Below are 17,061 nucleotides of genomic sequence, written 5' to 3'. Positions count from 1 at the left end.
CTAATTTTCATGTGAAGCAACACACCTAAAACAGCGAGCTGTGTACACGCCCCCAAAATGACACCTTTAACACATTATAATAAAAAAATCTGAATTTTTTAAACTGAACCTAAACTGGCACACTCAGAAGAACCAAAATATTAATATTAAATCTTACAAAAGGGGTAAACTATGTGCCCTTTAATGGCTGTAGTGTATGTGCGTAGAAGAAAGAGTGTATGGGTGTTTCCTAGTTGCAGCTGGAAGGGTATCCGCTGTGTAAAACATATGCTGGATAATTTGGCAGTACATTCTGCTGTGGTGACCCCTGATAAATAAAGAAACTGAAGCCGAAAGAAAATTAATGAATGAATGTATTGTGTATAATGTTTGTATTCTTATTGTGCACTTTACTGTACAATTAACCTTTTTTATTATTATTGTTTTTTTTTTGTGTGTGTGTGTGAGATGTGTGTTTTTAGAAACATTCTGTACTTCTATACCACAGAAATGTGCGTCATACCTGGCCAAGTGTGTGGTTTTGTGAACAATAAAAAAAATAATCCTTTTAGAAAAAGCTGTTCACTTCTAACATAATACAATCTATATAAATGAACATTAGGGATATTATACAAAAAAAAGCCATTGTCATTACAAGCCAAGCGAAATAATGAGCGGCCTGACAGAAAACGCATATGTAATCTCGTTTGAAAAAGAAGTCCGTGACAAGTTCTGAAATCACAGCACTCACTTTTAAATTACTACCCATGAAGGCCACCCTCTGACTGTGCGGAAGTGAGCAGCTTCAATTATAAATGCATAAATGCCGAGAGGAGCGTGAACATAAGGCACTTTTCATCATCAGCAGGCTTAGCTCTTGTTAAAAACAGAATTGATTCCCTAATTTATTTGGCCTTGTGATCGCTGACTGCTTCATCATCTGTGTTTTGAACTCACCTTGACTGAGATCTTGCCCTCGTCCTTTGGTAAGTGAGCGGCCAGGAACCAGTCTCCCGGGAGGGGGCTGGTGACATTGAACACCCCTGTGGTGCGGTTGGGCAGCGTCCATGTCAAAGTGACAGCGAAGGAGCCTGGAACGATGGTGTCCTTTGGAAAACGCGTCTGGAGGGGGTTGATTACAGGTGGAGCTCCTGACCTGAAGTACCTGTAAACAAAAGAGAAGGCTACATTTGAAGGCTCGCCCTGGACAGATTTCTTTCCTAAGACCAAATGCTGTTGTTTTCAATCAATTATGTTTCATTTACAATGCAAATTAGGAGTCTTCTCATTAGGGCTGGCACAAAATAAAATAAATGTGTTTTCAAACACACTGCTAGCCTGTAAAACAGGTAATCCTTCCCCAAATTTACACTATTGAATAGGATGACATTAAAGGGTCAAGAAACACCAAAATGCAAGTTTAAAAACACTAATAAGACACAAATATTTCACTAAATAGTGTTTGTTTTTCCATTGTTTAGAGAAAAATTGTTCTTCCAGATTGAAAAGAAATTTTAAAGCAACGTTGCAGTGATAAGATCATTGTGTAAATTCCAGTATGGAGACTGGATGTCTGTAGCGGCCGGTACATTGAGCATTTAGCATAAATTCATGAAAAAGACTTGGTTCGACCCAAACAGCGCTGTATTGTGAATGAGAAGAAACTTTATTAATATGCATGATATAGCATCGAAGACTATTTTTACCTGTTACAGTGTTCCAAGAGATGCCACATTGTGTTGGCAAACATAATTAGAACAAGTGAAAGAAGAAGAAGAATAGTTCGGAGACATGGGTCATTTGTGTTCTGTTTTTAAATGTACCTAACAAAAGTTTTGTTTCTATTTCCCATATGATTAGAGCACAGCTGGCGTGTGAACCCACATGTGTGGATTACCATGGTCTGCTAACACATGACAAAAATATGTTTGTAAGGAACATTTTTTACTCAAGACATTTTCGCATCTGGAAACGGTGAAATCTGGATTTGCCACTCATCTTCTTTTTTTAAAAAAAAAGACATGGTTTAAGTTCGTGTTGATTATCGTGTCTTTACAGATTTGGTAAGTGTGTGATAAGTGTTCTTTGTTTATGTTTATTCAGATGGCAAAGTTGGTTAGTATTATCAACAGTACTCTATCAGTTTTTAAAGACATACCTTAGTCAAAATTATTTAATTACTAAGTTTACAGTAATATCACTACAATATTCGGATAGCAAAGTTAGATTGTATTTTTAAGTTAGATTCTATTTGGTTTTACTAGTAGCAATGATGCATACATGTACCATCTATCTGACATTACCATAAACAGAGGCATCAAATGTAGAGTACAACCCCAAATCAGCAGCTCACAAGAAAAATACCTAAAGACGCTCTATTTAAGAATGTTTACGTATCAGTCACTTTTTATGCCAATAAAAAATGTTGACCAAATTATGCCATACACATGCTAGCAACATGATAATTTATTTTAAATGTAAGCCAAGCGAAAGCCATACTACTATGCTAATTTATTAAATTGCAATTTGCTCACAATATGCTAATTCATGCAAGAAACATGAAAATGTATTATAGTACCATGCTTGCCATGTGCTTATTCATTCTAGTAACATGCTAGCAAAATTCTAATGCATGCTGAAAAAATGCTAGCAACATACTAATTCACACTAAAATATGTCAACCTGTGCTGCCAGATTCTCATCATGCTCATGCCAGAAACACTGGTGCGTGAGCTTGAACAAGACTAACAAGACTGTAATAATTGAATGAAAAAGATGCACATTTGTAACTGAACAGAAGCTCACCTAGCCAAGCTCGGAGTGGAACAATCATTGATGTTCAGTACATCTTTAAACTGGAAATAACTCTTATTGAAAACAACTGTTCTCTGGTTTTGTAATCCGTGTGAAATTAGTACAATGTACAGTCTGAACTAAAAATATGTCAACCTGTGCTGCCAGATTCTCATTATTCTCAGGCCAGAAACATCTAAGCAAACAGGCTAAATTTACTGACAATGTGTTAATGTCATATTTGAACTATCTAAGTACATGGTAAAAAGAACACAGGGCAGGTGCACATAGGGTGTCTGAATCAACTATTTTGCTAGTTTATAATTGTGAAAATGGTTGACATGCTCGGCGCATAGTCTAAAAGTGCTGTAGCTATTCTCTAAATCAAAAAAGAATGATAGTGTTTTGGCCATAATCTATGGCTATGGCTTTCCCGGCCATGGTCACTTCTCTGTTTACACTACAGAACTTCCAAACCTAAAGGCTTTTCAGGAAAGGAAGCTGATCTGCTTGTGTGCTAGAGTAAAACTGGCATTTTAAAAGCTATATATATATATTTTTTAAATGTAATAATATAATCTTTCACCTTTAATTTTTGGCATGTTTGTGTTCTGCTTCACATTCCTGAGTGCAATAAGCAAAGAGTCCTGTATGCTCAGCGTCACATTGTCAACCCCTCTATATGTGTAATGAAACTTGAAGTAATGTGTTATTTTAATGAGTTATTTTGTTAGCTTGTATTATTTTGTAAACTATTTGATTGTATTTGGATGAATTAAGTTATAGTTGGGAACTTTAATTATGACACAGAGATTATGGAGTAATAGGCGTGAAGCAAAGCACGCCAGCCATGAAATGCTAGGTGAAACATGCCAGGCACGGACACGGGCACACGGCTGCTTCACAGATTTATGAGTTTTAACTTCTGGTTTAAGGGAAAATAAGGTAATTTTCATTCATTGATTTTTTTTCATCCGCTTTTCCGGGGCCAGGTCACAGGGGCAGCAGTCTTAAAAGAAAATTTCAGACGTCCCTCTTCGCAGACACTTTCTCCAGCTTCTTCAGAGGTGTCCCGAGGTGTTACTAGGTCAGCTGAGAGGCATAGTCCCTCCAGCGTGTACTGGGTCTTCCCCTAGACCTCCACAAGGTGGTAGATGCCTGGAACACCTTCCTACTTGGGTGTCCAGGAGGCATCCAAAACAGATGCCCGAGCCACCTCAGCTGATTTCTCTCGATATGGAGCAGCAGCTCTACTCCAAGCTCCTTCCAGGGGACAGAGCTCCTCACCCTACCTATGAGGGTGCACCTTGCCACCCTGCAAAGGAAACTTGACCACTTGTATCCGAGATCGAGGTTGATAGGTTGGAGTAGGAACGTAAATTGACCGGTAAATCGAGATCTTTGCCCTTTGACTCAGCTCCTTCTTTACCGCAACACACCGATACTCCGACTGCATCACCACTGCCACTGCACCAAACCGCCTGTCAATCTTACATTCCATCCTTCCTGCACTCATGAACAAAACCCCAAGATACTTGAACTTCTTCATCTGGGGTAAGGACTTTCCTCCGACCTGGAAATGGCAAACCACTCTTGTCCAATGGAGCACCATGGCCTCGGATTTGGAGGTGCTATTTCTCATCCCAGCCGCGTCACACTCGGCAGGTCCATGTTTCATGAAGCCAACAGAACAATATTGTCTGTGTATCACAGAGATGAAATCCAGTTGTCCCCAAACTGGACCTCCTCCAGCCCAAATCTCTGCTTTGAAATTCTGTCCATAAAAATTATGAACAGAATTGGTGACAAGGGGCAACCCTGCCGGAGTCCAACATGCACTAGAAACAAATCTGACGTAATGCTGGCAATGTAAACCAAACTTCTACACTGTTCATACAGGGGGACAAGACTGCCCTTAAAAGAGCGCCTCTGACCCCATACTGCCAGAGCACATTTCACAGAGTGCCACAAGGTACATGGTTGAATGACTTCTCCCAAGTCCACAAAACACATGTGGACTGGTTGGGCATACTCCTATAAACCCTTGAGCACCCTGGTGAGGGTGTAGAGCTGATCCAGTGATACCACGGCCTGGGCGAAACTGCATTGTTCCTCCTGGATCCTAGGTTCAACCATCGGCCGGAACCTCCTCTACAGTACCCTGGCATAATAATAAGGTCATTTTGATTTATTTAATTTGTTTAAGATTAATGATTTATTTTAAATTTGATGTTGGTTTAGTGTTTCAACTTTCAGGATTAATTTGTGTTTGTTTGTTTGTGTGTTTGTTTGTTTGTTTTCTGTCTAGTTCTTACGGTGATTTATGATGCTATATTGTGTAATAGTTCTATGGAAATAGATTTCACATAAACATCCAGTCTCTAGTGTGTTATGTGTGCACATTTGCAAGCACAAGCAATAAATTGCAGATTGCAGTTGTAACAGTAACTGTCACCAGTGTCAACAATAGCAAAGCTTACATAAAGAGCCCCTAATTTGTATTATAAAAGGTCATATTTTGGTTTTGGGGGTCTCCAACAACAGGCTGATATGCATGAAAGGTCAAAAACACTTTGATTGTCTAATAATATGCATTTATTTCCAACGACTCCCATATGATCTGTTCAACAATTCATTTGTTTTCAAACCTCTCCTTTGTGTGAGGCTAATCTGCGCTGATTAGTCCGATGACCAACGCTGTTGTGATTAGTTGACTGGGTTCAGCACAAGACGGAGAGAAACGCCCAACATTGCTATAAAGTAGCACAGAGTATGTGAGAACCCAATGTAGGAATGCAATAAAGCAATGCAGTTAAACACCAGCATAATACGCTAGTAATAAGTAATACCAACGACACACATTCAGTATTAATCAACACAGTCGTAAAAGTTAAGAATTTAGAAGTTAAAAATTGACCACGCTGCGCATGTGTAGGAACAGCTAAAGGTGGCCATAGCAAAGACAAATAAAGACAAATTATACATATAAGTAGTAACAGTAACAGTAACAGTAGTCTAAAACTTGACAAACAAATAAGTAAAACAGTAACTTCAAGTTTTTATCATCCACGACGACTAGCCCAAGTAAAAACCCTTCCTATACAGGAAGGGATTTGAAAAGACTATTCATTCTTTTATTTCCATATGATTAGATTATTGTAATGCTTTATATATTGGTCTACCTTCATCTTCTATTTCTAGGCTTCAAATAATTCAAAATGCAAACGCCTGTTTTCTCAGGAGTAGCCACAAATATGACCCATCACACCAATATTGCAGTCACAACATTGGTTGCCGGTTCATTTCCAAATGGACTATAAAATTTTGCTCTTTGTTTATAAAACCTTGTATAACCTAGCACCACTGTATCTTTCTGATTAGATTAGATTAGAGTAGATTAGATTAGATTCAACTTTATTGTCATTACACATGTACAAGTACAATGCAACGAAATGCAGTTTAGGTCTAACCAGCAGTGCAATAGCAGCAGGTGCAGTATGCAGGTATAAGTTATAAAGTGCAGTTATAGAAAAACTATGGTGATATTTACAGATAGATGTACTATCAACATTATATACAGGTTGTATTAGCTATGAACAGAGATTTACAATAAATTAATATATGTACAGGTTGCTATTAATAATCAGAAGTGTGCAGACAGATAAACAACAGAGTCAAATAATCAAGAATCAAAAGAGTCAGTGAGGGGCAGAGTTCAGAAGTCTGCTGGTTTTTGTCCAGGGTAGCCTGAAGCACCTGCCGGAAGGCAGGAGAGAAAACAGTCTGTGAGCAGGGTGAGAGGTGTCCTTGAGAATACTGCGTGCTCAGCGCAGACAGTGTTTCTTCTGGACGTCCTCTATGGCTGGCAGTGTAGTCCCTGTGATGCATTAGGCAGTTTTCACCACAAGCTGCAGTGCCTTACGCTCAGCAACAGAGCAGCTTCCATACCAGACTGTGACGCAGTTGGTCAGGATGCTTTCTATTGTGCAGCGGTAGAAGTTCACCAAGACGGCTGATGAAAGCTGGTCTAACCACCTAGTAGACTAATCTGATCTGATCACTATTAAGGCCCAATCCCGATCACTTGTATTGAATTCCGACTGTTATCTATTGCGAATACCTCAATCTATTCTCAAATGCAGGGGTGATAGAGCCTTTGCAGTTGTGGGTCAGAAACTCTGGAATAAGTTACCAATAAAAATCAAAATAGCACCCACTCTATCTATTTTTAAATCGATGTTTAAGACTCATCTTTTTTTGAGGGCATTTAAAAATCCCTAATGGCGGTTCCAGGCTATACTAAATTGCTTCTTTCTTGGAAACTTTTACTGTTATTACTACTGTTTTATATCGTTGTTATTATTTTAGTGTATTGCTGTTTTTTTTTACCTGCTACTGCTGTTTTACAGCACCTTGGTCGACCAAAGGTTGTAACTAAATGTGCTCTAGAAATAAACTTTGATTTTATTTGATGTGATATAAACAATTTAAATGCTCAACAGATGCCTTGTGTGTTTAAACTAATAAATGTTTAACTAATAAACATTCTACATGTTTATTAGTGTAATCTACACATCAACATACAGTAAATCAATGCACGCATACATATCAAGTAAATATATGAATCCTGTGAGTATGGAAAGAAATTGAGTATATACAAAACAAAAGCAGAGAACGAATAATGAAGTCACTCATGAATCAATTAAAATGCAGAAGATGCAACAATTCCTCATTCGATCACAAGAGAGGAAATGGACCATTGTGACTAATACTAAATTATGCAAGAAGAAGTGAATCGTAAACTAATATTCCAACATTTAACTCCACCGTTAATGTTTTGAGCAATGCTCACAAATTTAGGAGGCACTGATTTGGAACAGCGCCTCAGCTAGGCTGCTATTACAAGGAGAGATGAAAAATGGAAGAGATGAAAATCATTCACTCACATCAGACTCATTTTCAACACAAAACCGCACAGCACTTTTCTTCATTTCGACATGGGAACACAAGGCCATGAAAGTAAAAAGTCTTCCCTCAGTCTCCAGCCTGTCAGTCAAGATACAGACGCAGGCAGACAGTAGGAGCCTGCAACAAATCATGCCATGACACTTTTTTTCTAAAAGGCTTCACTGTCTGCAATTATTTCTGCTCAATGCACTGCTTTGTGTCTCCTGTAGTTTGTCAGTCGCAACCCTGACAATCCCTGGGTTGAAAAAAGGCCCTATCTGAAGGGTTTCGCTACAAAGACTATCAATTACTCTATTATTCTCTGGTTCTCTCGTTTTCACAGGTAGAATTGGCTTTGTGAGACATGTAAAAATGGAAAAAGACAGATCCTACTGTATACAGTATATGTTGTACAGTCAAATGATTCAAAGGAGCTCATGATGCAAGCTGATGTCGTATACTTTTATCTGACACATTTTTGTGCTCAAAAAAGGATTCACCTGAGTCACAGTGAACATTTACTATAGTAAAAACACCCAGCGGAAGAGGTATATAATACAGAGAGAAACTGAAACGTTAGGATTTCCAGACATTTTCTGTCAATGGTTCATTCATTCATTTTCTTTTCAGCTTAGTCCCTTTATTAATCAGGGGTCGCCACAGCAGATTGAACCGCCAACTTATCCAGCATATGTTTTATGCAGCAGATGCCCTTCCAGCCACAACCCAACACTGGGAAACACCCATTCTTGCATTTACACACACATACACTACGGCCAATTTAGCTTATTCAACTCACCTGTACCGCATATCTTTGGACTGTGGGGGGAAACCGGAGCACCCAGAGGAAACCCATGCGATCACACATCATAGTAGCAGTTTCTCATTCCTTCCAACAAACTGCAAATCAACTGCATCAACTGCAAAACTGTATCAATTGCTTTCATACAACTCTCTGCTGTTTATAACATTATCATTTGCTTATATCATGTCAGTCAAAATTAACTAAACTTGTGAACGCTGAATAGTCATTCTATAATATACAACTTATAGTCCTCATTTCATTACTTGAGTCATTACATACAAAAGTGTTGAACTAGTTGTCAAAATCTGATAAATTGTATTTAAAAAATAAGCTTTTTTTCCCCGAAAATGTATTCTAAATTGAACAATTTTGTGAATGATTAACAAACCTACAGCATTTATTTTGTAGGTTCAGTTCCAATATGTACTGCAATATTGTGTACAGTTGTGCACAGCTCTACTCAAAAGAAGTCGATGTTTGTTGTAAATAAGGGTGTATTTATTCTTTTGCACAATGCTGTGAATAAATTAGAACTACAAAGAGCAAATGCAGTAAAAATGTGAAACATACATATCCAGTGTCTTGTACTCAGATACCTCACTAAATTCAGTGATGTCTAACTTTACTGTAGTTTTCAAATGGCTGTGCAAATAGTATAGTGCTGTCTTGAGCATTTTCAGGAAGTGACACCAAAATCTGACTTTTATGCAATTGGAAAACATTTACAGAGTAAACTGTCATAATGAAAACATGACAAAGCCATTTGACTATCTTGTTCATCAGCAATGGAGGCAGGACTTTTCATCTTGATGAAACTGACACTTTCATTAACATCAACACTTGCTTTTGAGGAATGAGCCATCCATTTTGAGCAAGTGACACGTTTTTGCAGGTTATCAACTAGGTTTTGCAGTTTGTACTAATTGTTTTGAAAAATGCATTAACTGTTGTGCAAATGTAAATAGTGTTGTGAGAAATGCACCAAAGCCACTGAGAAAAACTGTCATTAGGTCAGAAACTAAACTCTTATAGGACGTAAAAATATATAAATTCATGGCACACCTCCAGGACAGTAATGGTCAACATTTGAGAAGGTCATCTTGGTCAACTATTTTCTATGCAATTACAGCTTCCTCTGGTATGTCGTCAACAAAGCTTTTCATTCTGACAATTAAAAACTGACTTTGTCAAAAACAGTTTCCGTGGAGTCGCAGTATAATTTCAAGGGCTGTACACAGGCTTGTGTGTTTCATCTCCAGAATCCGACATGCAATCTTCAGAGATGATCATGCTAACCCAGGGGTCCTGGATCCTGACAGGTAATAACTCAAAGTAGAGCTGCTGGAGCTGTGCGAGGTTATTAGATAAGTCATCCTGCCCTTCATCCACTCTCAGCTATACTACACCTATAGAAGATGTCCCTCTTTCTAAGATGGAGCCTCCTACTGCTTTCAGAAATGTGACGCCTCGGTCAGTCTGAAGCTGTTAAAGCACAAGCTCATGTTCTTCACTGTCAGACAGATGTTTTCAGCACTGGGTAATGATTTTATCTGGGTTGTGTTTTTATACTGAGCCATGAACTTTTTTTTTCCTTTGAGGCTGGCAGTGGCAGGTCCAGACTGTTACTGAAGTGCTGCTTTAGAGTTCTGATGGGGTGTTGAAACCGTAAAGACATCCACGTAGGTATTATGAACACTCTGCACATACTGTCAGCCATGGTGCAAGGGAATTTTTTAAAACCATAATAGAAATGTTTAACAATACGATTGAAATTAAAAATTGAAAGATACAGTTAAATTCAAGCAAAATATTGGGGGAAAAATGCAACTTACAAAATTTCAACAACAAAAAAATGCTTCTCTTGATTTTTCCTCTTTTTTTAATTTGTATTTAAGATTTATCTATAACATAAATTTGGGTGTACTAGTTTTTGGACTGTTATCATAATTTACTTTGTTAGATAAGCTCCAGATTTGGCTTCAGTACTGACTATTCTAATGTTTATGCACAAATATAATACTGTATAGCTTCCGATTAAAAATATAAATTTAAAAGAAAAATTTATGAGGGGTGTACTTATATATGCTAAGCACTGTGGATGGATGGATGGATGGATGGATGGATGGATGGATGGATGGATGGATGGATGGATGGATGGATGGATGGATGGATGGATGGATGGATGGATGGATGGACAGACGGATGGATGGATGGATGGATGGATGGACAGACGGATGGATGGATGGATGGATGGACGGATGGATGGATGGATGGATGGATGGACGGACGGAGGAAAGGATGGATGGTCACTTTAGGGCTTGGTACTTTTTGTCCTCAAATACTGAGATACAGATAATAATAACAATACCTGTTATTAGGGCGATCAATCAATTAAATCAAATGTGATCAAATTAATTCAGTTATGCTGTGATTAATCTATATAGAATAAAACATTTACATATCGTCACCTTGGAATAATAAGGTTCTATCTGCGTTCTGAAAGATTTTGAGATATTGAGCTTTAAAGTGTTTGCATTCCATAGCAAACAGTATGTGTGTAACATATGTTTTTTTCAAATAAAAAGTCTTAAAATTTAAACAACTTTAAAAAATAAAGCAACATCCCATAATGTCAATAAGTTGTAATTTAATGGTAACACATTACAATAAGGTTCATTAGTTAATGCATTTACTAACATGATCTAATCATGAACAACACATGTACAGCATTTATTAATCATAATTAAACATTTACTAATGCATTACTAACATCTAAGTCCATGCTTGTTAACATTAGTTAATGCACCATGAGTTAACATGAACTAACAATGAACTACTGTATTTTCATTAACTAACGTTAACTAGCATGAACAAATACAGTAGTAAATGTATTGTTCATTGTTTGTTCATGTTAGTAAATGCATTAATTAACTTTAACTAATGAACCTTATTGTAAAGTACAACCCATTTAATAAGAAAAAAGTCAATAACTCAATTTTGACAAAAATGCCAGATAGAACCTTATAATTCTAAGGTGATGATCTGTTAATATTGTTTTGTATCAGTTTTTGAATAAACAAAACAATTTTTAAGTTCTTTTGGTGGACAACTTGATTGCTTTATGTTTCACCCACTTATAATTGTAAAAAAAAAAAAATATATATATATATATATATATATATATATATATATATATATATATATATATATATATATATATATATATAAATATATATATAAATTTATATATATATATATATATAATATATATATATATATATATATATATATATATATATATATATATATATATATATATATATATATATATATATATATATTAGGTTAATTCCTTCATGCTGTATCAACACAAATCAATTTTGCTTTTTTAAAAGTGCAGGTAACCCTTTTGTTGTATTATTGGTACAGCAGTATTGTGTTATTAGTGTTAACTAGCTGAATCTGATCATGAAGTGCTGACAATTTTATTCTTAACAACGATTGCCTGCGGGCTATTTTTTTTTTCTAGAATGAATGTGAATGTGAGAATGGAGCATGTAAAATATCTGGAAAACTTGTGTTCCTGTTGCTAAAAAAATGGCACCAATGCTGTGTATGGTGCAATGTAATGACACAAGCCTCAGCCCTAAACCAATGATTACAGCAAAAATGCTTGTCTGTTTTTCAAGAAAACAGAAATTCCCCTGCATGGACAGAATGAATCCACCTGATGAATCTACCATGCATTATTGATGCTGTTATTATCTATTATCTACAGCCTTCCATTATTACCCTTTGATAAGCCAGCAGCATACTGTGTGTCCAAATTTGTTTTGCAACAAATTTACGTGTTAGCAAATCACATCCGAACACATTTACTGCCAGGCTCATTACAGAGCTGACCTCAGATCAGAGTCCAAGCTGTATGTAAACTGGACCTTCATCATAATGATCAGCCTGTCTGTAGTCACTCCATTTCCTCACAGTGTTTAAGGTCACACTCAATGAATCCCCGGTTGACAATTAGACTAAAAAGAGAAGAAGAAACAAGGTGAAAACAAGGTCTGGTAATTAACGTGAGATGAGTTTGGCTACAAAAAACTAACACAAATGAGCTCCAGCTAAAGCTGTGAGATAAAGATAAGAATGGCATTAATTGCTACTTGGGCTGTTGATCCATTATTCTAACAAATGTAATCATATTAATTATGTGATATGATGATTAATTAACGCCACATATTTACATATATCAATATTTGAGTAAATGGAAGCGATTCAAACTTGCACAAGCAGTGTTTCTTTTGTAGAGTTTTTTTTTTTTTTTTTTTTCAGAGTGTTTCTTTACAAAGTAACATGACCAACTACTAGTTTGGCATGCATAATAATGTATTTTTAGAAATTTACATTGAAATGGGGGTTTGTCTTTAGACAAACATGGAAAAGGGGTTTGCATTTAGATGCATCTTTGTTGGGTAAATACACACTTGTACCATACACTGTAAATTTAAAGGAATAAAAAATATATATAAAATAAAAAAGACGTTTGTAAATTATAGTTTGCAATTGTTTTTAAATGTGTATCCGTTTCTCTCTTAAAATATTTGATTTGAATGTAACTTCATAAACACAAAAACGTTATTATAAAATGTTACATTTTACATATTTTTTATAATTATCATTTAATTTTATTTTAATAATTTTGAGTGCTGAGTGAATTAGATTTAATTTTATTTATTATTGTCCAACAATATTACTTGTTTTTAATATTATTTGGTTTTACTAAATCAAACCAAAAATATTAGCTGATTTGTTTAAATTTATTTATTTTTTAATAAGGCAATTGCGTATGTTTACATCCAATGATTGTGTCATATCCTTTCTACAATATAAAAACAAAAACATCTACACTGACCAATGATAGGTTTTTGAAGACAAGTGTGCAAAAAATATATAAAAAGAAAATGCTTTAATAACGTTAAAAAAATGGTTCTTTTCAAATCCAGTCAAAACTGAGAATGGCTAACCTTGACTAATAAACACTAATCCAGCCAATGTAAGAATCGTTTTACATTTGAAGAAAAATGTGTGGAATAAGTTAATTAAAAATAATTAGTTCAACTTCTTGAATGTTTTATATTTCTAAAAACAGCACAGATGTTTTATTTGGTTCCATTGCCAATGATATCAACCATCCAGTGCCTTTGATTTAAAAAAAAAAAAAAGTTTTTAATTGTAATTATGCTCTCTCACCACAAACAAACTGCTCCAGTTCATTTAGACAATATCACATAGACTGATTTACCTTTCTTTTGATCCATCCCTTCTAATGTCATGCTTCCTTGTTTCATTTTTTTTCTATTATTTTCTTTCTTCCTTTTACTTAATTTCTAATTCTAATTTTTCCTTATCTTAATTTGTGTTCATGATCTATAATCTCATAATAAAGTGTACTTAATTAACTTTATCCATTTATCAGATATTATCTCTATCCATCTTTCTACTGAATCACCCATTCATTTATTTTATATCTCTATTTTTTTTATTTGATTATCTGTCTACTCACTAAGATACAATTTATTTGTTTGTTTGTTTCTTTGTAGGCTAAATTAAATAATTGAACCTTTTAAATGAATGAATTAAGTTCAGGGTGGTACAGAGGCTCAGTGGTTAGCAGTGTAGCTGATTTGAGTCCTGGCTGGACCAGTTGGCATTTCACTGGGAGGTTGTATGTTCTCCCCGTGTTCGCCTGGGTTTCCTTCAGGTGCTCCAGTTTCCCCCACAGTCCAAAGACATGCGTTATAGTTAAACTGGATGAACTAAATTTGCCAAAGTGTGTAAATGTGAGAGTTATAGGGTGTTTCCCAGTACTGGGTTGCAGCTAGAAGGGCATCCACACCGTAATAGTAAGCGGTTCATTCCGTGGTGTGGTGACCCCTGATGAACAAGGAACAAAGCCATAGGAAAATGATTGAATAAATAAAATAATAAGTGTATTCAATAATGTTAAAATAAAAAAAACTTAAGTGTTACAGTCTATGTCTTTTAAGTCTGTCTGCAACTGTATGTCTCTATGCCAATTCTACGTGAACTCTTGGCGTGATAAATAAACATATAGTTACATAAATTAACATATAATTATATAAAGTATAAATAAGCAAAACAGAATGTTACAGCTATGTTTTTTTTTTTTCCCAAAACTGTGTGATATTCAGAGTAATTTAAAATCTGAGTAATCACCAGAGTCATCTGTGCTCCTTGTTTTCAGCACCATGGACAGGAGACAAGCAGAGAGACAAATGAGGCACATCGTAAAAGTTTTACTTACAGTTTTGTTTTTGTTTTTTTGTTTTTTGCTGGGAGGCAGAGTATGAAAATACATTAACAAACTGCAGATATCAATGCATAACTTCAGTTACTAGCACAAAACCACTTTACATTTAGCTAGTTGCTATAAGAAACACCATGCTCAAAATAGACTCCGCATGTGACCTGAGATAGATTTTGAGGTTAATCAGAAAAATGTGACATGCAGCCTTTGTGTTTTTGTCACTCATCTCCTAGTTTACGTCTTGATTAGGTCTGTTGACAGTCTCATCCCCTAGATTCCATATTATGCAAATGAATGCCATAAATCTTGCTGTTCTTGTTCTCGTATTTGTCTAAACAAACAGGCATGAAATGCAGATTGAGAGCTGGAGTCTAATTGAGGTGAGGTGATTTCCATCATTGTCTTGCTGTCTCGCATTACCATGCCTCATGCATTGAGATGCCGGTCCCTCTGCACCAATGTGAGATGAATTAGATCTTAAGATTATTAATGTGCATGACACTCGCTGTCTTATTATTGATGAGGGGGAGATAAAGAAAAAAGTCTTCAGGCTTCAGCCAGGAGGTCAGACACAAACAGACTGGAGAATCACAACTGCGACCTCAATTATAATCTGAATGCGAGAATCTCATCGCTTATCCATAAAAACCCAGCATTGATTATCTGAAGCGATGTGACAGTTTAGCATTAAAAGTCTTCCCAAAAGCTTTGGATTGATGTTTAAAAGAAGGATCTGGTGAAAAGGGACTGCAGGGAGAACCTTGGGAGCTCTGTTTCTGCCCAGGCCTCCTGGTTTGTTCGGGCCGCAATTAGAGCAGTCATGGCCCGTCCGGCACCGTGATATCGATCTACGGGCTGCAGCGCTGGGCTGTTATCCACTAGACCCAGTCGTCCTGCTTTCTCCCATTTCTTTATCTTATCCTCACGCTTTATCTCTCCCCTGGCACTGAGTACAGCCTGTTTTAATTACCATCTCTCTATGGCACCCCCTGCCTGCTATCTGACAGCTGAATCGACAGAATGGAGCCCTGCCTTGTTCATTATGAAAACAGCAAGAAGACCTGGGGCCTCGTGACAAAACTTTGTGCTCTAAATGTTCTGTTCGCTCAAACAGTGCAACGTCTTGAGGCACCAAAGAATTTAATAACTTATACATTCTTTGTGGTTCTTTTTAATACATTTCATATTCATATTATATTCCTCCTACATATATCATCATTGTGCCTCTATTTATAAATCTCTATATATCTATTTAACACTCTATATATCCATTTATCTTTCTTTTCATACATCCATTTCTATCTACAGACCAGTATGCAAATTGCAGGTTGGTTTGAGGATTTGACTTAAATAGATGCCTATGCTTGAACATGAAAGTTAAAAACGAAGCCATTTCATGATCATCACAGATACAAACGTCTGCCAAATTATTCTAATCTTGTATCAAAAATATCTGAAAACTGCATGCCAGCTGAAAAAGCCTGTTTCAGGTTACTATAAAAGTCAAAATCCAATCGTTATCCAAAAACACTAAAAGGTTTGATGAATAAATGAGATATAATTGAATTAAACATATGAATGTGGCTTAGTAAGGTACATATATTCATTTCACAATGTATTTGTCCCGGAAGGAGTCAGGAAAACTTGCTTGTGTGTGTTGCTATACTGCTTTATGAGATTTGGCAATACGAATCTGGACTAACATAAAAATGACATCTAAAAGATATAGCTGTACCTACAATTTACCTAAAAGATATGAGTATGTGCTAAATACAATTTGTTTGTTTGTTTGGTTACAGTTCATATTTATCAGACAAGCAGGTGAGACCTATCAATAATATATAACAAAAAACCTTCTGAAATCTGAATAAAGATTTATGCCTTCTAAGGTATGTGTAAGTACAGTAATACTGTAATTATCCACAGTTTGTTTTTATTCATAAATAAGCTAATTGAAAATGTTTCAACGATGATTTCATCAAGGACTGCATTTTGAAGTAGTTAAATGTTTAAATTAATATCCATTTAACAACTTAAACTGTGATTAAAATCCCCAAACCTTGCTAATTAGAGTCTGAAACAGATGATGCTCAATCAAGAAAAAATGCATCATACAGAGAAATAGCTCTGACTGTGTGCTCACTAAAACAAGAATCTATTTCCAAGACTAAGAATGAAAACTTTTAGCATTAATACAGTATAGGGTAAA

The 17,061-nt window shown here is 35.9% G+C and overlaps 1 protein-coding gene across 4 annotated transcripts in view; it reads right to left on the bottom strand.

The window, feature by feature from the left end:
• Window positions 1–17,061, bottom strand: part of tmem8b (transmembrane protein 8B) — a 304,341-nt gene that overhangs the window by 163,519 nt on the left and 123,761 nt on the right. For all 4 annotated transcript variants that reach the window (XM_087253922.1, XM_087253923.1, XM_087253925.1 and 1 more), the window contains exon 3: window positions 937–1,144. In XM_087253922.1, the coding sequence (XP_087110048.1) occupies window positions 937–1,144 (208 nt within the window). The remainder of the gene's footprint in view (window positions 1–936; window positions 1,145–17,061) is intronic.

This window comes from Danio rerio, chromosome 5 (genome assembly GCF_052040795.2).
Source record: "Danio rerio strain M-AB ecotype USA chromosome 5, GRCz13ab, whole genome shotgun sequence".
NCBI lineage: Eukaryota > Metazoa > Chordata > Actinopteri > Cypriniformes > Danionidae > Danio > Danio rerio.
The sequence above is the reverse complement of the archived record's forward strand: the minus strand, read 5'-3'. Positions and strand labels throughout refer to the sequence as shown.